The sequence below is a fragment of the Magnolia sinica genome, chromosome 16 (genome assembly GCF_029962835.1).
Source record: "Magnolia sinica isolate HGM2019 chromosome 16, MsV1, whole genome shotgun sequence".
Taxonomy (NCBI): domain Eukaryota; kingdom Viridiplantae; phylum Streptophyta; class Magnoliopsida; order Magnoliales; family Magnoliaceae; genus Magnolia; species Magnolia sinica.
Genome location: NC_080588.1, coordinates 25,614,807 through 25,637,978, shown reverse-complemented (window position 1 = coordinate 25,637,978; position 23,172 = coordinate 25,614,807). Strand labels below are relative to the sequence as shown.

Genomic DNA, 23,172 nt, shown 5'->3' with positions numbered 1-23,172 from the left:
TTTCACGACATTTATGTCGGATCTGAGTTCCTGGACTTCTTTATCCAGTCGCCCATTACATCAGTTCCGCTGGGTGTTTCTCGTCGGAGTGGAGGTCGCTGGACGAGCAGCGGAATTCTGACCTTGATTCTCTCGGACAGCATTCACATCCGATGGTTTAACGGCAGAGGCCTCATTCGGATCTTCTTGGACCGTTTTTCTAGTAATCACCATTAAAGCACATTTTACGGCCTCTGGATAGAGCGTAGGAAACGAATTTTCGTATCGTTCCCACAGACGGCGCCAAACTGTTGAGGCAAAAAACTAGGTCGACCTCTTCCTGTACTTCGACCTGCAACACAATGAGGAAGAAAGAGAGACCCTGGCTTGAGCCGGGGATCCTCCGATGCTTAAGTTAGTAAGGGCTTAGGAAGAGGAGTCTCTTAGGGTTTCTCTTGCTTACCTTTAATCCTGGAGAGCCCACTTTTTATAGGAGTGAGAGGTCCCAGTGTAAGGGGATTCTCTCCTGATTTTCCGGGAGATTTGATTTAGGTAATATTTTGTTTACAGATACTTCCCGATCCCAAGATTTTCGGGATCGGGAATCCTTTTACAAGATTCTCGGGACGGTGTTTAAGATTACACCGTCTCTCCTTTGTTTGGCTCGGTCTCAATAGATTTGTAATCTCGGCTGGCTTACAGAGAAGGCTTTTTGCCTACTGTCGGATGAAATCGAGTCGGTTCAGGACCGATGTTTTTCTTCTATCCGATAGTCGATACTACAACCAACCCTAAATAGGTCAGTTTCATGATCGATCAGGTGACTTTCTGATTTAGGGCCTTTAATAAGTCCCTTTAGACATTGCTGCCTCGTTAACCGAGTCAACTTGATGTGTCTTATACTTGCCTAAGGCTCTCGACTCTCTCAGCTTCGGTTGGGATCCATTTCCTACAAATCCGAGCAAGTCTCTCCTTTAGGCTTTATCTTATCTCGGTCCGAACTATTGGTTCGGATCCCTCGGACAATTTCAGTAGAGTTGGTCCAGTCCATAACCGAGTCTCCGGACTTGTCATATTTTTCCCCAACACATGTCATAGCCAATAATCTGTCCAGATTGTCTATCTTCGATAGGTATAGCATTTGTTGTTTCTAACTAAATAAATTAATAATAACACATTCTGCATATGGAATATCCAATCCATGAGCTGTATATTATTTTATTATTATTATTATTTTAAAAAAAAAAAAAAAAAAAAACTTTTCATGTTTCATTCGAATTTTGGGTACGAGGCTGATCGGGTCTGTTCCATTTTCCATTGGATACTTGCGAGTACAAGAAATGGAATTGGATTTCAGATCCAGACCCGACTGGGGAAAAACATTAGCATGATAGGATTCGGTAGTGAGGGATCGATCATATGACATAAAAATCAATAATGGGTGAGAATCAGAAAACACAACTGCTACGTTACGTCTCTAACATTCTACCACACTAAAAATAGACGCCTTACCCAAAATAGACGCCTTACCCACTCTCTCTCTCTCTCTCTCTCATCTCTTTATGCTGTTGCTAATAATAATAACAATAGATATTCCTTCCAACCTACACATCCATGGACGCGGATTGCGTCCTACCCCGGAGCAGGGCTCTGTGGGGCCCACCGTCTTGTATGTGTTTTATCCACGCCGTTCAACGCTTTTCTCATATCATTTTAAGATATGAAACTAAAAACGAGGGGATTGAACGTCCACCATTAAAAACTTTTTGGGATCTGGAGAAGTTTCAGATCAAGCTGATATTTGTGTTTTCACTTCATCCACGTCTACATGACCTTACGAGTAGGTTGGATGGTAAACAAAACATCACGTTAGCCCTCATAAAGGTTTCAACGGTGAGTGTCATCATCAGTGCATATTCCTTTGGTGTGGTCCACTGGAGCTGTAGAACTGCCTCATTTTTATGACCATACCTTAAAATAATATGAGAAATGCGGTGAGCGGCGTAGATAAAAACACTTACATCACGGTGGGCTCCACAGAGCCCTGCCCGGACGGATTACAGTCCGGGCGGGGGTAGGACGCAATCCGCGTCCGACATCCATCCATTTTACAGGTTGTGTACAACGTCTGCGCATCTACAACCGACGATCTCATTCTATCTTCAACCTACTACTCGGATTCTTAAGTGGGGCCATGCTCAATGTTCCACGACTATTCATCTCTCATCAAGGACCATCCCAGTTGAATGTAGATGGCTCGGTATCCAACCTTCGCCCTTTCAATTTTGGGACAGATGACCAAACTGCCCCTGATTAACTCTGAAAACTATGATAGCGCTATTGATGATCTGATTCTATAATCCCATCTAATGGTTCCTACCATACATGGAACGGGCCTCAAGTGGGTCAATCCAAACCTTTGATCAGTGTGTGGCCTTTAATTATATACCTTACAATAAATTTAAAAGGCAATGGCCTACATTTGATTGGATGATATATATATATATATATATATATATATATATATATATATATATATATATATATCAGTCAGAATCTTGCGACAAGTTGACCTATCAAATGAACTGGATCACTACCCATATTAATCCTCTTTCTTCATTTTGATGGATACGACGGAAGGACATGACAAATAATCACTCTTATTGGACCGTTAATCCCTAAACCAGCAAGTGAAGGACTATTGGGATATTATAACGTGTAAGTAAGATTTTTTATTTATTTATCATCAACATCATCATGATCATGCGGTGGACCGTCCTGATCATCAAACATGTGGTCCATATACCTGCATATGTACAATTGAGATTAGGCCCAAATAACACAATCGCAGTGGGTCGACGGGAGCCGCTTTAAAATAAAAAAATAATAAATAAAATAAATAAAAAACGGAAGAAAATTGCGATTGATTGTGAGAGTACCATATCTGAGTTTGACACGTTTTAAATAGATAAACTCTCTCAACCCTTGAGGAAGCGTTATTAACTATGTAACAAAGCACACAAAAAGTCGCAAGGAGATATCCGCTCCACCCATCAACGGTACTCTCCTCTTTCAGTTTGTGTAAGTACAGAACATTATTGAGTGATCCAAGCCATTGGTCTATTATAGTTGAATCTTGTTAACTTCTTTTTACTCATTTTCCTTGACATCATTCTAACCGTCCAATTGGGAATACTTTTGGGGGCAGGAACCTGAGATGTCAAATGGTCTGGATATCTAAAGCCATGGTTCCCACTTATGTAAACATCCTCACCTTCTTAAAATTACCCCAAAAGCTAACAAGTCGGATTTTTGCAGTGAGTAGGGACCCCTCCACTAACAAAGCTGTGTGGAGCCAACCATGATGTATGTGTTTTATCCACATTATCCATCTATTTTGCCATCTCATTTTAGGGTATAAGCAAATCCAAAACTCAAGTGAACCACACACCACAGTAAACAGTGGGGATTGAACGCCTACCGTTGAGAAAACTTGTTGGATCAAGATGATATTTGTGTTTGTTGGATCAAGATGATATTTGTGTTTCCCCTTCCATCCCCATTGTTTCCTGTGGTGTTGTTGTCCACTCTAGCTTTCCATCTTCCTCATTTTTTGCTCATGAGCTGGGATAAATGGATAAAACACATAAATCATGGTGGACCCCACAGCTTTTCCACCACCGCCTTCAGGTAGTGGAGGGGGTCACTGCCCAATCCGAGCTCGCCTTAAATCTTTTTCTCCTTACCTTAGATATTTTTCTTTATATATATAATAAAATCATTTTCATACAAGCTACGTACCACCTAATGCAGATGGGTTATACCACCTACCATAGATAGAGAGAGCTGACCGGGGAATGGGATCCGACGATAACATCGTTCTCCTATTTATTTATTTTTAGCTCCTTTCCTTTTCTTGGTTAGTACATACAAACGGCATTAAAGCTTGGGAAGTAGTGTATATTGACAAAGCCATTTTTCACCCCCTCCACGGTAAACGAAAAGAAAGAGAAGCCGAACACGAGTCCAATTTGATTCCCATATATATAATAAGAGGCTATAATGATGTTATGTGATACTTCACCCACCTCTAAATACATGCCATACACACATATAGAATCATCCAGGCCATCCAAATCATGTGCATGGGAGTTGAACATCACACTGATTTGATGGGCTCAACCTTCAGTCATTATCATTGAATTTGGGCCGTAGATCTTTTCTTTTTTTCTTCACCTTCCATGAAAAGATAAGAAAAGATAAGAAAAAGAAAAAGGATTTTTGGGATAGCCCCCATCGATGGTGAGGCCCACAATTTGGACAGACCATCGTGAATGCAACAAATATGGGACCGTGGATGAGTGAAAAATCAGCATCTTGAAAATGGTGGAAAAAAGCCACAACAGTAGTCATTTTGACATTTTGACATTGTATACATGCGTGTACTGAAAGAATGATATGGGGTGTAGGGGGTTCTTTCCATGTTGGTTTAACAAATAGGGAGAGTCAAAAGACAAGAAGGAAAAAGACTACAACAACCATCCATACATCCATTGATAAGACCAATGCTCAAACAACTCCGCTCTTTTAACTTGTTTGTTTCGTAGGTGACCCATCATCAATCATTCTTCTAAACCACCACAACCCACATAATAGAAGAAGTAAATGCTAGTTACAACCAGAACAAATAATAATAATAATAATATAAATAAATAAATTGCTTTCTCTCTCCTCCTCCCCTTCCATAATCCATATAACCACCCTCTCTCACTACTCCACCCCATTTCCCACACGCCCCCAAATCCCTCATCAATCAAAGAAGCCCAATGGAGAAACCAACCAAGATCATCAGAAAGTCCATCCACACCTTCCTCAGAAACTACCACCATTTCACTTCAATAGCCACCTTCCTCGTATTCCCCGTCTCTGCTTCTATCCTCCTCTCCCAAGCCCTCCCTTCCTCTTTACCTCTCCTCCAATCCACACATTCCCGCCTCCAATCTCTCTTTGACACTGCTGGTTTCCCACCTTCTTCCCAATTCTTCTCCCTACTCAACATCAAGCTCTCACAAACCATATTTTCCTCCATCTTCACACTACCCTTCACCCTCTCCTTCCTCCTCTTAGCCAAAGCATCCATCATTCAAGTTCTGTGTTGTGGCCCATCATCTCCGTGTCGTCACCTTTCCTTTTATTCTCTCTTACATGTGTACCACCCTCTCCTCATTACCCATGTCTGCAACTGCCTCGTAATTCTCTCTGCCAATGCATCCGCCTTCTCTCTTCTGTTCCTCACCTTCAATTCCCTTGACGTCATCGGCCTCTCCTCCCCCAATATCCTCCTCTTCCTCTCCACAGCCAGCGCAGTCCTGTACTCGGTCGTCCTCGCCAACACCCTCGTTATCTGCAACTTGGCCATTGTTGTGGCTGGTATGGAGAACTGCAGTGGGTACATGGCAATCCTCAAGGCCTGTGTATTGATGAGGGGCAGGGCCGCAACTGCCCTCTCACTGGCTCTCTCCACCAATCTGGGATTCGCCGCAGTTGAAGCATTGTTTATGTACCGGGTGGTGAGGGCTTATCGGCAATTTCATAAATTCAGTGCATCTGTTGCTTGGGAGGCAGTGTTGATTACTTACATATACTCCATCTTCATCGTCCTCGACACTGTCGTGGGTTGCATATTTTACAGGAGCTGCAAATCAGGTTGCCCATTGGACCAGGAGAGTAGATTTGAGAGCCAAATCAAGCTCGTCGAAGAGGATGATTTCACAAACTCAAAGATTATACAACTTCCATGACCCACCCACTTCATGGCTGCCAAAAATCCCAACATATGCATCACCTCTGCCAATTCACCATTATCAGTCGGGTGGCCAACCCTGATGCCACTCTGGTACATTATGGAAATGACTCTCAATGTGTATCGTCCATGACTCTGTAACAGGAGCCAAACTATTTACGCACAGCCCAATTGATATTCGTTCCCTTCTCTTTCTACATCTGGTAATTAAATAGTACCAAGTTGTACAAAGAATAGAAAGGAAAGGGTGCCACTATCAATCAGGGTGGGTGCAGATATCAATTTCCCATGGTAAGTCAGCCTCTGATGCAGATGCAAGGAAACAAAAAGTTCTTCAAGTCATACCAAGGTCCTCGGCAAAGTAAGCTCAAGGGGTGAAAGAATTCAGACATCTTCCTTCAATGTAGCTTTTTATACACCATTTCTAGTTTGAGTGTAGAGTTACAGTTCATGTGGTGGTGTGTTATTGTATAGAACAAAGTCGTCAAGGTTTTTCTTTCTCCAAAACTGTTTGAAAAGAAAATGAAGAACTTAAAATAAAAAAAATTAAAAAAAAATAAAAAAAGGGTGGTTATGGATGATATCAGACATGTTATATCTATTGCAAATATAGCAATATCTGTCAGTAAGATTGCCTCTAAAAAAATAATCTATTGCAAGATAAATCAGACCCCACTCACCTTGTCAAATACCCACTCTGGTTGAGCATGATGTTGTGATGTAGTAAAACAGTGCAGCATGGGAACTTTAATGTCAGCAATTGAAGCACCTACTGTTGCAATTGCAGGATGCAGAACCAACCTGAAATTAATCAATAATACCAAATAGCATACAATAGACATGAGACTCTTGAGAGTTGAAGGCAACCAAAGGAAATCCAAAATACCCATCTCAACTAACATACAAGTAACCTGGAAGATAAAATGAAATTTTTAGAGAAAACCATGTATGAGCAAATTCCATTTCTAACAGAAACCAACAAATAGGCAATGAAGTTTGTGAACAATGCAATGCAGCAGTAGAGACAAAACGTGAGAGAGAGAGAGAGAGAGAGAGAGAGAGAATCAAAGGTACAAAGGCAATTTCTTTCTGGTCAGTTCAGTCTTGGAACAAAGAAGCAGGCCCTGAAACCTGTCACAAGCTGAAGCAATATAACACGTCCTCTCAGAGAAACCCACAGTCGACTTTCATGTACAATCTCCATCGTCTTCCCATCAAGAGGAGGAAGCAATCTCCCAATAACCGTTTTTAGCAGTACATTTTAGATTGATTTACGTGGAGCAATGTGAGGTTGATTGAATCCTTGGCATGAAGAATCATCTGAATCTGCAACCTACTCTAAGAACCAAATATCTAACCATCCAAGTCCCAGCAATAGGCAGATCAAAGCTTCCTGTTGTTAGTGTGGCCAGAAGATGACGAATGCTTTGATTTAGCAGCTTTTTCAACATGACCAGAGCTGAAGTGTGAGCTACTCCAGTTTGATGACCTATTCACAGTTCTAGATGGAACTGTGTCAGTGTCTTCACCTCCAGATGCTTCATACCCATCACTGGTGGACCTTGAGAGCTGAATACCCTTCTGGGCACCAGCAGGTGCAAGACCTGTGGACCCTAGTGCCTCCAAGGCATGACATGGATGGAGATCAGGTGAGTCCAGACTGCTGTCAGGAGAAGATGCAAGATTCCCAGTTGAAGACATGGCTCTGCTCGTGCGGAAAGCACTCCTTGCTTCAAGCTGCAGGGGAGCCAAACTGGTTGATGTTTCTGCACCAACATCACTTCTATTGGTGGCTTTTGTTGATATCTTTGCAACTGGTTCATGAGGGAGGTCTCCCATGAGCCTACCTCGCTTGTTAGCAGCTCTCCTACGGTTCTCAGGCCTTGGAATCATTTCACCTCTACTGCTGCCGAAGCTGCTGTCTCCTTCCCCCAATGGAACCTCCTGTCTCACCACTGGCTGCAAGATTCTGGATTTCTTCCTTGCCTCTGCAGCCACTTTCGAGACATCTTCTGCATTCAACCGTGACAAGGTCCAAGGACTTATCTTTACAGTTCCTGTGCTTCTTTTCCTCGTTGGTTCCTCTACCACCATCCGCTTAACTGATGAATTTACAGAAATGCCAGTATCTGGAGGAACCACATCGAACTGGAATAAACAAAAACATTGGTATCAGGGCTCTGACCCAATAGCAGCTCTAATGCAACAACAGAATTAAAGCAACTTACTTCAATAATCTATGGAAACAGGTACCAGTGAGTTGCCTAAGGCTACATTTGGATGCGCACTGCTAATCGATTTGCAATAATTACATCAATAAAAGAAAATTTGTAGTTGACCTTCTTTTGTGTATTAGCACTCAAACGGCAGTTGGATTGCTTTAAAGTCCAACTTAAAGTAACACAACAGGAATTTGGTATGCAACCATGTTATCGCTACTGCAATTAGGTCATTTCCACTTTATTCAATTATTTATTGTCATTTATTAAATAGTGCATCCTAACATGTCGAGGCAAATACTAGTTAAGACAGCTAAGAAACACCTGCAGAATTTCTTGAAGAAGCTAGCTTATTTTCTTCACGAGGCAGATTTTGATATTAATTGGGCAATTTTTAATAGTATAGAGGACACTTTCAAGACCAATAACTTGAATTTTTTAGAGAGAGAGAGAGAGAGTGTGTGTAACGTCTCCGAAAAATCCGTACAAAGACCCAAGTTTCACCTCAGGCAGAAATCACTCAGGACCAAATCCTTTAGAAATTAGGCGAGAATTAGCTAGTGCTAAACTAGAGTACCTGTGAAATTAGCACTAATCACTTTAAATATGATCTGCAAGACCCAAAATGTGTAGAATTATTACCGCTACATTACCATAAAACTTAGGATCAATCTCTAATCCCAATTGCTCTTGGGAGCACACCGAAACTCCATATTGGACCTAGACCGCGCGTCGAAAGTCCGATTACGACGAAACCATACGGTTATAACTGCATTGCTGGACCTGACTGCCACCTCAGAAATCAAGTCCTAATAGTATCCAAAAACATACAACTTAAGCTTGGAGCAAAGTGTGTGAGAAACGCGAATACCTTTAGAAAGAGAACTGAAACTTAAGTGAATTGAGTCGTCTCACTTGCGGGCCAAATCTAAGGATTCAAACCGTCAGAATCTGACCCAATTACACTCTCGGATCAGGAAAAATTTCCAACTCATGTAAGTGCACTTGTAGCCCTGATCGAGTACCGGTGACCGTTGAATTGAAACTGGTCCGCCGCGATCGATCTGTAAATCCGATCGGACCGAAAACTTAGCCTAACCTAGATCCAATGTCAGGGAGCTTAAGTCCGACCGCATGCAGAAAAGGGGCGTCCAGAAGTGCTCCGTTGAGCCGAAACATATGGGTTTTGGCTATAACATAAGTATACCATGGCCTTGGGGCCATTGAGCTCACGTTTGAGCCTATATAAGGGCCTTAAACCCTCTCTCTCCCTTCACATACGAATTTGCAAACCCTAGACAGAGAAGAGAGAGAAAAGAGAAGGAAAGAGAGAGAAAGAGAGAGAGTGTGTGGGAGATTGTTCTCGAGACTCAATCTCGCCGTTCCACGTGCTTAGCTACCACTACCGTATCGCTATTCCAGCGATTCTAATTCCGTCTTCGGGTAAGATATCCTAACCCTAATCTGTTTTAGGGATTCAGATAGGGTGTGTGATGAAATAGCTAACTTATTTCATACTATAGGTTGCCATTGTGCCGTAGACGAAGGCGGAGTGTTCAAACTGAATCCATTACGAGTTTACCGGCGAAAGGTGCGGACTATAAACGTATAGGTTATGGTTTTCAAGGCTTTCAATGTCGGTTAATGATTTATAACCGACTGGGTTGCCGTTTCACATGTTAGATACGCTATTTTCCTCGCTTTACGATTATATATGAACTATGTTGAATATAGGCTATTCCATGTGTAGGTTGAAATGACGGGATATGTCGGGAATTTGGTTTTGTGCTTGCTATGATTATTCACTGTGAACATGTGATTGTTGAATACGTGACAACTCTTTATGAAAGGATCTGCCCTAATATAGCTTATAACTGAGTTGTACCGTGTAGGTTGAAGTGTGTAGTCTAAGTGTTTGTGGAAATGATTGAATGAGTATGGAATTTGAATCCCTGCTTGCCATGATTATCCGTCGTGGATATATGCGTGTTGTATTCATGACAACTCCTTAATGAAAGGATTTGCCCTAATACATGTTGTGATCAACATACGTCATATATGTTGATGTGTGTAGTTTGAGTGTTTGTGAAAATGTCTGGATGAGTAAATATTTAGTAAAGTGTATGTTATATAGGTGTTGAGGTGAGATTCTCAACTACCTTAGCTATGTGTATGTATCCCTTCATGTAACTTAGATTAAATTTGTGTGATTTAGCATGAAATGCATTTGTGCAAAGTATGTTTACCTTGTATTTTGTGAAATGTTCAATTGGTTACGTTACTTGAATTAATTGTTTAACTTTAATATGCCTACCACATGTGTTATCCTATTATATTTACATCAGGTTGTCGGTAACGGCTCCTGAACGAGTGGCTGAGTTAGCTTCGCCACAATAGATGTGTTCGAGGAATTCGAGTCATACGGAGTTTGTCGACAGTGGTTAGGCCACACAGAGTGCTTACGCACTTCATGTCAATCATCTCGACGTACGCTCGTACCAGTCGAGCTCGTCAAGTAACCTGATTGACCCGATGTATGTTCACCATATATGGACGTTATTGCTTGAACCTAAGGTACGAAACTCACCAGTGGAAACCCCCGTTAACCTTGGTACCTCGATCCGCTAAGACTCATGAGCCGGACATGGTGGTATGAGACACCGTGGTCGAGCTGTCGGCCTACGCTAGGGCGACAAGCCTCCCCGTAGTGACCAGTGAGCAACACCGCCTCGTGAGCCGAATACGGTGGTATGGGACACTGTATTCGAGCTGTCGGCCTACACTGATCAGGTGACGAGCCCTTTGTAGTGACCTCGAGCATACTCTGAGACTGCGTTGAAGCGACGAGCCTTTCCATAGCAACTAGAGTATAAACTAGGCCTACACTGATCAGGTGACGAGCCATTTGTAGCGACCTAGAACCGCAACATCGTATGAGACTAGCTAAGACTGACGACCCTAGAATGGATCATTGTTTGGGAAATGATACAAGAGAGGTACCTTAGCTTCCCAAAACTGTTGTATGAATAAATCTAATTAAGTATTGGCTAACATGAGCATGCACCGCATTGCATGGGCTTTGGCGAGGAAGAGCACTTTCGGGTGGTTGCCATGCGCGCCGTAAGATAAAGATGCTGAGGGAGTGCAGGTGAGGGCATGCATCATTATCGCATATCATTCTTGCATTAACAAGAGTATCTAGGACATGTTTGTTGTACTGCTTTATCATTACTGCTTGATTGAATTGATAACATGTTAACCTTTGTATTATAGTTCCACTGAGTTGATCATTCACTCCCACGTTCCGGGACGGTGTTTTAAACACCAACCAGACTCTGTCTTAGTTGCAGGTGATGGCGATGCCTACGAGGCGGAGCCAGACTTCGAGGATGACGAGGAGGCGTTCTCCTACATGCAGTTATCGGGCGGGTTCATGTGAGTTGTGTCCTGATCGCCGAGGCTATAGGGACACTGACTAGATGCCCTTGCACTGTTGTTTTGTATTTTGGGACACACTTGTATATTCATTTTGATCACTTTGGGAGTATACATGTATATGGTTAACCTGGTGACATTTTCACACTCTGGAGATCTACAATAACTTATACGTTATATTTATCAATCACAGTCTTCCGCTTGTGTAAATTTATTCATCTCTGGAGTGTGATATGTTGTTTTGGCTTAATCTCATTCATCTTTAATGCACTAACACGGACAACATTAAATCATCATTATCTATGTTGCATAAGTGATGCATTGGAACTCGGGAGTTGAGTCTATGCTCGACCCCCGATTTTCAGGGCGTTACAGAGAGAGAGAGAGAGAATCTCCCAGTTGTTATCATCCTGAAGGGCAATTGATTAAGCACTGTCAAATGTACTCAATGCACGATAATTAGGGACCCACTGTTAATAAATGGGTAGTCCAACTCAACCACCTTCCACACACATTTTGCGGTCCACAGAAATGGATGTACACCCGATGTGCAAGGGAACACCTATGGAGACCCAGGTACATGTAAAACCAGCTTTATGATCTGGCTCAGACAGCCCTCTTACTAAAATGATGATGGTGTCAAACTCCAAGAGGCACGCAAACACGACACCACTCCTAGGGAAGACTTCTCCTTTCAAAGTCTTACAATTTACAAATTACAGTGTAAGAAGTCTAAGTGAGAAAGTGTCTACTAACTTAAAGTTCTATAATTCACTTTCAGTTTCAAATTTCAATGCTAAATTGCTAATTCACATTCTAAATGTTATACAGATTCATACAGAAAAAAATAAAAAATAAAAATAAAATCGTCTCGAACAAAAGAAACTCAATGACTTGGTCTTCGTCCAGTTAACCAGAAGCTGCATGAAAGGTTCCAGGCTAGGTGAAAAAAGCCTTGATTCTATGATCCTATCAACCTAGATGATTTGGAGGCAAATAATGAGTGGCTTGTGGAGACAAGTTCAATCTTTATCGGCAAGTCCCTTACATGGGCCCAAGTCGAAGACGCCGCTTATGGATCGACACCTGGCGGAGAAGAGGAACAAGCAGAGTAGCACGAGGCCTACTAATAGTCAAGGAGAAGAAGATATTGAGATTGAAGAAGTACAAGAAGAAGATGTTGAACCATTAGATGTAGATGAGCAACTTGTACGAACAAATAATGAAGAAACAGAAGAAGATGAAGTGTGCATTGAAGGAGATGACTCTGACGATAATGATGACGATGATAGTGGTGGTAATGTGCCACAATAGGAGAGGGAACAATGTATATAGTAGATTAGTAGTTTGCATATTTTGTTTATCAATAAAAGTAATAAATTTTTATTAGTAAGTTGTTGAATTGTTAATTTTTAACTTTTTACGTCTGTATGGTTAATGGCTTATTAACTTATTAGTTATTATAGCTTAGATAAACAAATTAGTTATTAGTTATTAGTAATAGTACACAAATTAGTTTGAAAATTGAAATAGATAAACAAAACAAAATTAGAGTAGTTAAGTCATTATGGCGAAAAAAACATATTTTTTCTCCTCTTTTTTTTTTTTTTTCTTTTCGAGAAAAAAAAAATGTTGTGCGATTGCATAAATAATCAGGCATAATCGATCGCTCAGGATCACTTATGCCATTTGAAAACATTGGATACCACTCTCACAAACCCTTTCTTCACTTCACTTGTTTTCTTCTCCTCCTCTCTTTGCCATGCTATAGATTTGAACATGATATTAGAGCCAGCAATGGCTTAGATCCAAAGCTTCCGCCTCTCATTTCTTCCCCTCTTCTCTTCCTCCTTTTCCTTTCTTTTTCCCTTTTCTTGAAAGCCAACGGCCCATTCAGGGCCCACAATCCACACCAGAAGCCTATATAAGGCAATCGGGAGCCCCTCTAGGGTCCTCAACAACCTCTAATGGGCCCCCTATGGCCCTAACAACTACCGTTGGCCTTCTCTAGATTAATTTGAAGCCACATTCACCTCCAGGACCTTCTCATGGCCTAGATTTGGATTTTTGTTGAGTTTTGGCATGTATAAGGGTGCATCTTCTTTATTCAAATATTTTGATGCTTATAACAACTCCAGAAGAATGCCTAATAGCTTTACATGTAGTGGTAAAAATGTCCGGGGATTATTCAAAACCAATCAACATGATCATCATGGATTAATGATCACCAATCACCACAATTAAACTGGATAGGAAATTTAACCTATAGTGACCCCAATCAACAAATATGTCATGTCTCCACTTTGATCAAATAGGAAAATTTATCTGGAATGATCCCAATCATTGATCTATTTCCAACAAAGGGAAGGCCATAGAGTCTGCTCTCAATCACATTGTAAGTTGTAATTAGAGTAAAGGGAGTCATCTAACAGGTGGACCGCATGGATGAAGAGGAGATCCCTCCTTTATTTTCCTCTCTTTTCTTCCTTATGTTCTAGACATCCTTTGTGTGTGTGAGGGGAACCACTTTTAGTAGTCCCTACTCCTACGAACTTCGTTATACCCTATATCATCAAAAGCCCGTAAACCAGCCTATACCATGAACCCAAATCCTTCCACTATCAATGATGTCCACTGTTAGGTAAAATCCCAAGCACATGTGGTGGACCACTAAAAGATATGATCATCAAACTTTAATCAAGCTAATTAAAATATTTTAATGGTGAAATTTAAAAAAATAAATAAATCCAATGGTTAAAAACATTCAAAAACCCTTTTTAAAATAATTCAAGGCATCAGCTAGCTATATAAGGCTTGATGGAAAGTCTGATAAATAAGATCTACCCACAAACTAACTCTCAGAAAAAACTAGTGGATCCCATGTTGGTCAAAGTTAGGCTTCTACCAAATCCTAACACGTGTGCCTGATCACACACATATGCCAACCACTAAGGTGGCTTCAAAAGGAGTGTCAAAGCAAATACACCATGAAGTCCTTCCATAACATTGAGTCAAAGTTGATGCATGATCAAGTCAATCCAATCCGAGCATGATGGGCCTCCCGGTTAGGACAATGTGATCCTCCAATTCAAATATTCAATCGAGTCTATGACCAGTACCCATAACCAGTGAACATCTGCACACATAATGATCGGTATAGACAACAAGATACTCGATAGTGGAAACTAATCCATCCCAACTCGTCCTTGTTTCTCTTCACATAGAATAACTGCAAAACTAATTCTAGTTCACCCAAATGTACAAGGGTGGTATGGAATTTAGGGTACTCAAGAACTATGAGATATCAAATCAACATTAATTTTATTAGCCACCATCTCCACCTCACTCTTTTCCCATGGGCTTACTAAAGATATTCCATAATGGAATCCTCGTACCCACTACCAAACATATAATCCCAAGTTCCAAAAAAAAAAAAAAATTAATAATAAATGGAACCATAAAATTCTCTCTCAAAAAAAGAAAGGAAGCAGACAATTAACAAGTCACTAGTCTCTCAATTTCAATCATTCAAGGTGTTCAATAATGGTCACGGTGACTGTAACGGCCACCACCGTTACCATTACGATACAAGCCATAATGGCCCCCGTAATGGCTATTACGGCCCTTTTTATTTATTTATTTTCTTTTTTAAGAAAACATGTGTCTTCCCCGTAACGGCCGTTATTGGCAATTTTGTCCATGACATCTGTTGCGGCCCATAACGCCCAATAGTTGCCACCATTACCATTAGATAACGGCCGTAACAGCACACCATGGTCACAAGTGATCAAGATTTAATAATCCAGGCCCGATTGGCTTTCCAGGGCACATACATCCCACAAAAGGGATGGACAATCATAAAACTTCAACCCTAAAAATATATAAACGGAGATACAAGTCTTACCCTTAAAGAGAAGGATTTCATAAAACTTCAATATTCAAGACAGATATCCCAAAGACTTCCACACGTCCAAGATAGGCCCTTTTAAAGGCTTCAAATAACTGGCTCAAGGGCCTATTTATGAGCTTGGAAACTATTTGGCTGGAAAATCCTTTCCAAGAAAATGACATTTTCTGTAAGACCCGAGGCCCTGAAATCTAGTTTGTACACTAGATAACCGTTGACTGTAGGTCCATTGGCCTCGAGAATGTTTTGACTTGATCATAATGTTTTTCTGTTATCGAGCCGCAAGCCGTATTCAACCCGATGTCGATACGGACTTGAAATTAAACAATCTGAGAAATGACAACTATGTCCTTATTTTATCTGGCGGAGCCCCACCATCAAGTTTTCAAGATCCGTTAGGTCCGAGAGACTAACCATTGTGACCGTAGTTGAGTTACTGAATTATTGGCGAAAATGGCATGTCAATAGGACACCCAGATTGTAAGTTATGAATCAATTTAGGCATGTATATTTTAATAAAATAACTCAAATGACCTCGAATTTTTTTTAAATCTTTGGAATGTTTTCTTTCAAATAACTTAAATATTTGTTTATTGCTACCATAAGTTTAAACTTCTCAAAATCATCACAAAACATCCCATAACCCTCCTTTTTAGACAAAAACCAATTTAAAACCATTTACAAGTCCATAAATATGAAAAACCTCTTTCAACATTCCATTTCCAGCACTCTAGTTGAGAAGAAGAAGAAGAAGAAGAAGAAAAGGAAATACAAGTTGAGGTCGAGATCCAATCCTCTGCTAGTTACAGGTGAGTGCATAGATTAGGAGCACGCATATGTGTACGTTGGGGTTTCCTTGAAAACCCTATTACTGGATGTTCATTTAGGGTGAGGTGATTGCTGGAATTTCTGTTGTAAGGTTCGATTATTGCTGGAATTTCTGTTTTAGGGTTAGGTTCATGCTGGATTTTCATTTAGGGTTAGGCGATTGCTGGAATTTCTGTTTTAAGGTTCGATTATTGCTGGATTTTCTGTTTTAGGGTTAGATTCATGCTGGATTTTCATTTAGGGTTAGGCGATTGCTGGAATTTCTATTTTAAGGTTCGATTATTGCTGGATTTTCTGTTTTAGGGTTAGGACCTTGCTGAATTTTCATTTAGGGCTCGATTATGGCTGGAATTTCTGTTTTAAGGTTAGATTAATGCTGGATTTTCTGTTTGGGTTAGGTTCTCGCTAGATTTTTATTTAGGGTTAGGTGATTGCTGAGTTTACTAATCTAGGGTTCAGTTATTGCCGGATTTTCTGAAGGTTATTGCTAGATTTTTCTGCTTTAGTTAGTGAGATTAATAAGGGAAGGTTGGATGATAGAGATGAGTTAGTTTTGTTTAAATTCATACGAATTGCTATCGGTTTCTTGTTGTCCCTTACAAAGTCCACCCACTACCTGTTTGACAAAACATTTAAAAGAATTATCCTTCCTCCTTTTGATGTAGTTACTTCCTGAGAAAAAGCATGCTTGTGGCATGGAGTCTTATAGCGGAATGAATTCCGGATTGGAGTTAGATTGGCTAAGTCATGTGCATATCATATGCATGGTTCATAGTTGATATATCATTGTATGATTGAGAATGAATGATTCATATCATGGTATGGTGATCATAGTGGGTTGTGTTGCGATAGACGATGTGTCTATGAATAGTATATGAACCGTCTAGATACAGGATGCATTACATGAGACCCCTAGAAGAAACTTACAATTCATGAGGAGACCACATGAGGAAGGTCATCCTTTGCTTGTCTTGAAAAACATAATCTATTGAGCTTGTGTGTGGACTCATGCATACATGCATACGGTGATTGTAAATGCGATGAAACATACTTTGTTATGACACGAGTTGGGCACCACACCGAAGATGTGGACTCACGCATACATGCATACGGTGATTGTAAATGCAATGAAACATACTTTGTTATGACACGAGTTTGACACCACACCGAAAATGTGTAATTCAACAGGACATGATTAGAGGGTCCGTGGGTGAAAGTCCCTAAACCCCGATTAGTACCATTGGGAGCAACCAGTGCCTAGATCGGGTGGAAGAACAGAGCGCTGGAATGTCGAAATACCAAAGTAAGCAACGACTCCCACTGACGCGTGTCGATTGGTTGAGAGGTTTGACCTGACCTGCTTATAGGCAAGCAAAGATAGGTCGTGTGTGAAGAGCTCGTAAATTGTCCGCTATCGTTTTGCCAGGCGACTTATGACTTCTCACTGTTAGGCAGATAGTGAGGTTCAACACAAGTGGGTTAGACTAGTTCGGCCCGTGAACTATGTAGTGCCACCTCTGTAGTTAACCACGGTGGAAAAGTCTATACAAGTGGGTAACAATCATATACGAGTCCCACCTCTGTTTTAGACTTTGGTGATCCAATTGGGAAATATGGAAAGTTGTGGAAACGTTACAAGTGGGTAGAAGTCCCACCTCTGTATATAGGAACATAAAAAGTGGCATAATGCGTTGTATCGTTAGTTTATTGTTATCGATCCAGAAAGCCTATGCATTCCTGTGCATTATATGAGCAGGACATGAAACATGCATTTTCACTGCACACACGCACTCACTGGGCTTAGTAGCTCAAGCTTTCCTTTCTTTTCTTTTTTTTTACAGGTGAGAATAGGGAGCTACAGGAATAGAGGCTACAGACTCCAGTTGTCCTTTTTGTTTTGTACATATCAGTGTATATATATTTTTATAATACCCTGAATATGTACATCAAGTATAGTAAATATGACATGGTTTATGTTTTGGTTTTGCCTTGATGTGCTCAGTTGTACACGGTAATATATGATGAACTTTTGAGAAATGATACGTGTTTGTCGTCCTTACTTTCAGAAATCCTCCTTATGGAGCCCCGCTTATGAGACTTAGTATGTGATAGTTGGAAGTCCCAAAATCGGAGTTCTATGGAAGCTGTCAACCAAAATTTGGTGTATAGTAATCATGGATTACCAACACTAGATTTAGGGTCGTGACATTTTCCTTGATAGGAAGTTTGATTTCTAGTGGAAAACATTTCCAAGAATGAGGTTCAAAAAACTTTCCATGCCTTGTAGAGAAAATGTCACACTTTTCCTTTATTTTCCAAGCTCTCAATAAATGCTTTCTTGGAAAATAACTTAAAGAGAAAATGTCACACTTTCCTTTTATTTTCTACGCTCTCAAACAAGTCATAAGGGAAAATAACTCAAAATTACAAAAATACCCATACTTCTAAAGCAAACGAAACTAAGGCAATAATAGTCTTTTCAACCTATTTGGAAAGCATCCATCAACATGAAATTGAGGCATTTTGTACACATGGCTGCCCACCATCCTTGATGCATCTCTCTACCAATGGTGGTCTTCAGAAAGAAATTGCTCTTTACCAATTCATTATGTCCATAGTCAGTCCCAACACCAATGAATACGAGATCCAATCTGTTCATCATCTGAAAGTTAAATCTAAATGATACAAAGAAAACTCAAATATGACATCTAAAAAGGTCCATCTACGGCCAGCAAGGTCTAAAGTCGCATCAAAATCCAAGAAAAAATTAGCCCACTGGTATACATCTTCAATGGATTCTTTGTCCACATCAGTAGTACCCACAAGAAGAATGAACAAAGAATGAGCAGGGGCAAGGAGGGCGTTCTGTCAAATAGGCCTCTGATTTGTTTAAACAAGCTTTCCTTCATTTAATTGTTTCTATTTTTTATCAGCGACCATTCACCAAAGGGCTCCTTGCTCCTGGGTATCTTTCCAACCAAAATCTCCAAGGAGCAGGAGCACAGCACATGGTTGTTTAAAGTAATGCAGGGGCATTTTCACACCGGGCTCGAGTGGGGTAGCCCGTGGGATGCGGGGACACACTCGGGGTGGGTGACCCATGTGATTTGGGGCCCACGGGGGAGGTCTCATGTTCGGGATTCCTCACCGGGGGTGATTAATGCATGGGCATTTTCACACCGGGCTCGAGTGGGGTAGCCTGTGAGATGCAGGGGCACACTCAAGGTGGGTGGGGCCCACAGGGGAGGTCTTGTATTCGAGACTCCACACCGGGGGTGATTAATGCACATTTCACAGGGGGCTCGAGTGGGCTAGCCTGTGGGATGTGGGGACACACTAGAGGTGGGCGGCCCATGTGATTTGGGGCCCACGAGGGGGGTTCGGCCGAGGTCCTAACCCATGAGATGTGGGGCCTAGGCTATGAGATAAAGGGATTAATTCACCATGCTCTAATAGTTCGAGCTTTTAAAGCAAGTGGTTAATTGTCCTGCATCAAATTGGTATCAGAGGGGGGTTCGGCCGAGGTCCTAACCCATGAGATGTGGGGCCTGGGTTATGAGATAAAGGGATTAATTCGCCATGCTCTAATAGTTCGAGCTTTTAAAGCAAGTGGTTAATTGTCCTGCATCAAATTGGTATCAGAGCGAGAGATCTCGTGTTCGACACTCCTCACCGGGGGTGATTAATGCAGGGGTATTTTCACACCGAGCTCGAGTGGGGTAGCCCATGGGAGGCAGGGACACACGAGGGGGGTTCGGCCGAAATCCTAACCCATGAGATGTGGGGCCTGGGCTATGAGATAAAGAGATTAATTCGCCATACTCTAACAATTCGAGCTTTTAGAGCAAGTGGTTAATTGTCCTGCATCATAAAGCCCTCATCGAGAACACAAGCACTTGACCTTCTAATGATTAGCCACACATTCAAATAATTAAATATGCACATTCAAAATAAATAATTATATATGTGTGTGTGTGATATAGCTGTACTTCAATTCAAATGATTAAAATTTATAACCCTCACTGAAAAGCTAGCAAAAGAAGTGCAGAAAATCAACAAGGGAGGAGCAAAAGGACAGGAAGAGAATTAAGGTTTGTTAATGTTTGTTCTCTAAAAAAAGCCCAAAATATAGAGAAACTAGGAACTCTTGAATTATTCTCTACATTGACTTGCATATGATCATTGGATTGGACCAATTAGTCTCCCTAAAATGCATGGCAGATGCAAATTGATGTTTTAAAGAAGTGCTTTCATACATGCCATGCACATGCATAGGCATGGGCTTGGAATTCATTTCACCAAGTCCAAAAGGATGCAGCTCAGCTCAGGTTGGTATTTGTGGCCAGGTATTGCAAAAAGAAACTCCTGGACAACACGCAGATGTGTATGCATGTGTTCTCCAGTTTGGATCAAAGACACTTGTAATCACCCTCTTCCAATAAATGTAAGACCTAAGAGACTCCAAACCCCACAATTTGGAACTCAACAAAATGCTTACAAACAACTTTTTTAACTAAATGATTTGAATTTCCGTACAAAGCATGCAAGATAGTTTAAGATAATGTTTTATGGAAAATTTGCAATCAATAAAACCTGCCAAAAAATGTTTTCTTGTGAACCATTTTTTAATAGTTACATTGAATATTCCTGATACTAATATTTGAACAATATCTGATCCTGAAGAAACAATCTACCAAACAAACAAACAAAACCAATACCTGATCCTCAAGAAACAACCGTGGAGGAGTGCACCATGCACCTCGATTAAAAGTATTAAAGGAGCTTGCGCTGCTCATTCCAGTAAGGGAGCTGGCAAGAGACATTTGAGGACTCTGCTGACCTCCAGTGCCCTGTTGATCCTGCTCCCTCAAGGCTATGATGTAGTCATATGTGCTGATTCCCTGTCATATACACATTCAAATCTTCAATGAGCTTGTATCTTCTCATTCATATCGTTAGCTTAGGTTGTAATAGAAAAAGAAGGAACAAAAAGAAGAAAAGAAAATTCCTAAGCTTCAAAATATGAGCAAACCAACATAGCCTACATGCACACATAGGAAGGCTAGGAAAACCCAGACCAATGTGTGGGAACACTATGAATGATAGAATGAGGTCATCTGATGCAGTCCAGAAGTTAACCCAATAAGTGATAAAATGAAGATAAGTCTTCTAATGAAGACTGGGATTAGTACATCATTATCACCATCTAAGCCTTATGCCGGCTAATTGGGTCAGCTACATGAATCCTATGTTGCCATTCCACATCTCCTCAGTTAAACCTTAGGTCATCAGATCGTTTCTCACTATCTCCATCCATGTCGGTCTTCCCCTTGCCCTTTTAGAACCTTCAACTTGAACAAACTCCTAATCGATGCAATTCTTGGTCTCCATTGCACATGGCCAAACCATTTAAAGGCTATGACTAGAACCAATACAAGATAAGATGATTGAGAGTTATTGGCAACAAAGACTGTAGACGGCTCCTTTAAACAGTGTTCTTGGTGTTACCGATATTATTGATCACATCAGTCGATATTATCTGTATCCCAGGTAAGTGATACAGATACGGGGTGTAATATGAAAAACGCATTGGATTGATCGATGTTATCAGCCATATTGATGATATAGCGCGATAGTTTTTTATTGGCAACAACTCGTTCAAATAAACAATTTGTATTGTTGATACATGAGATGATATCAGTGATATTGTCGATGATACCAGTTTTAATGACTGCAAAATTCAAGAAAATAATAATAATAATAATAATAATAATAATAATAATAAAATAAATGAAATCTTTTGTGGGGATGCTTTCTAAGGGATGTTTTAAATTAGTGCATTATGTGCTAAATTATTATATGAATTCCTAAAAATTGGTGCATTAAAATCAAACTTATTGATTAAATATTTTTTTCCAAGTGTGCATAGCCTAGGCCCCTACATAATGGAACCTATTATATATAGTTGTTTTTTGTAATAATTTGAGTTCAAAGCAGTGTTTTAAATATCGACGATATCGGCCGATATATCCCACATGTGCGATACGAAACGCACAGGTAGTGAGCATTTTTGAATTTCAATCATTTTATTTTCTGCAAATCATGTTAAATTAGTGTCAAATTGTTACAAATCCATGATTTTTCATGTTTTGCATGAAAAATCATAGATTGGGAGCTTCGATTTTGAGATTTGGAGGAGATGGGCCAAGTTGTGGAAAATTGAAAAAAAAAATCAAAATTTCCCAATTTCTCGCAAATCATTTGCAATCTTTGTGTCCAAACATAAAATCAAACATGTATGTAACCTAATCTAGTGATTCGTCTTTTGCTTTTGAATGTATTTCTTGTGTTTCCACACATCTTCTTACGTTTATAAATTATATTAATAGACATTGAATATACTTGCATCAAGTCAGTTAGACAACGCATAGATTAGGACCCCATACAAAGAAAACCTATTATGTGTACTTGTTTTTTGTAATATTTTGGTTTACAAGTGTGTATTGATGTCTTTTTTAACAATCACTAAAGTTTCATTGAAAAATTCGACTAATTTCCCAATGTTTCCCCATTTTTTTCAACAATAGCGATACATTACACGATACAACCAATATATCCCATGCGATAATCGATACATATCCGTATCCCAGGAATGCAATACATAACGCGATACCGATATCTCAAACACTGGTTCTAAGTACATAATCATGCATCTTATAACCTCTCTTGAAGTTCCACTGAAAAATCCCCCCTATTTCCTGACCTTTCCCCAATGTTTCCCCAAATAATACAATATCAAGAAACACAACTAGTAGAACCTCAATATCTACGGGCTTATTAGCAAAATAGATTTTCATAACCCTGCTGTGCAAAAATAGGAGATGCATTTGAAATAGATGTCCAAGTAACTACATATATCATGATCGATACGGAAATGAATCGAGCAATATGTTCCTTTTCCCAAAAAAGGCATTTCTACTTTGCATCGTCCAATTATTGAT

General features: G+C 40.3%; 2 protein-coding genes across 2 annotated transcripts in view; one reads left to right on the top strand and one right to left on the bottom strand.

Moving 5' to 3' along the window:
- The first annotated feature begins 4,694 nt into the window (after positions 1-4,694).
- LOC131229875 (uncharacterized) lies at positions 4,695-6,318 on the top strand. Its single transcript, XM_058225921.1, has one exon. The coding sequence runs from the start codon at positions 4,806-4,808 to the stop codon at positions 5,778-5,780; it is 975 nt and encodes a 324-aa protein (XP_058081904.1). The 5' UTR covers positions 4,695-4,805; the 3' UTR covers positions 5,781-6,318.
- Positions 6,319-6,731: 413 nt separating this feature from the next.
- The window catches only part of LOC131229874 (probable protein S-acyltransferase 22), a 41,339-nt gene continuing 24,898 nt past the window's right edge, over positions 6,732-23,172 (bottom strand). The window contains exons 8-9 of the mRNA XM_058225920.1: positions 20,890-21,072; positions 6,732-7,930 (exon numbers count right to left, since the gene is read on the bottom strand). Of these exons, the coding sequence (XP_058081903.1) occupies positions 7,166-7,930; positions 20,890-21,072 (948 nt within the window). The 3' untranslated portion in view covers positions 6,732-7,165. The remainder of the gene's footprint in view (positions 7,931-20,889; positions 21,073-23,172) is intronic.

Bases quoted from the DNA above. Each gene is read 5' to 3' on its own strand.
- LOC131229875 (XM_058225921.1), top strand. From the start codon at position 4,806: ATGGAGAAACCAACCAAGATCATCAGAAAGTCCATCCACACCTTCCTC.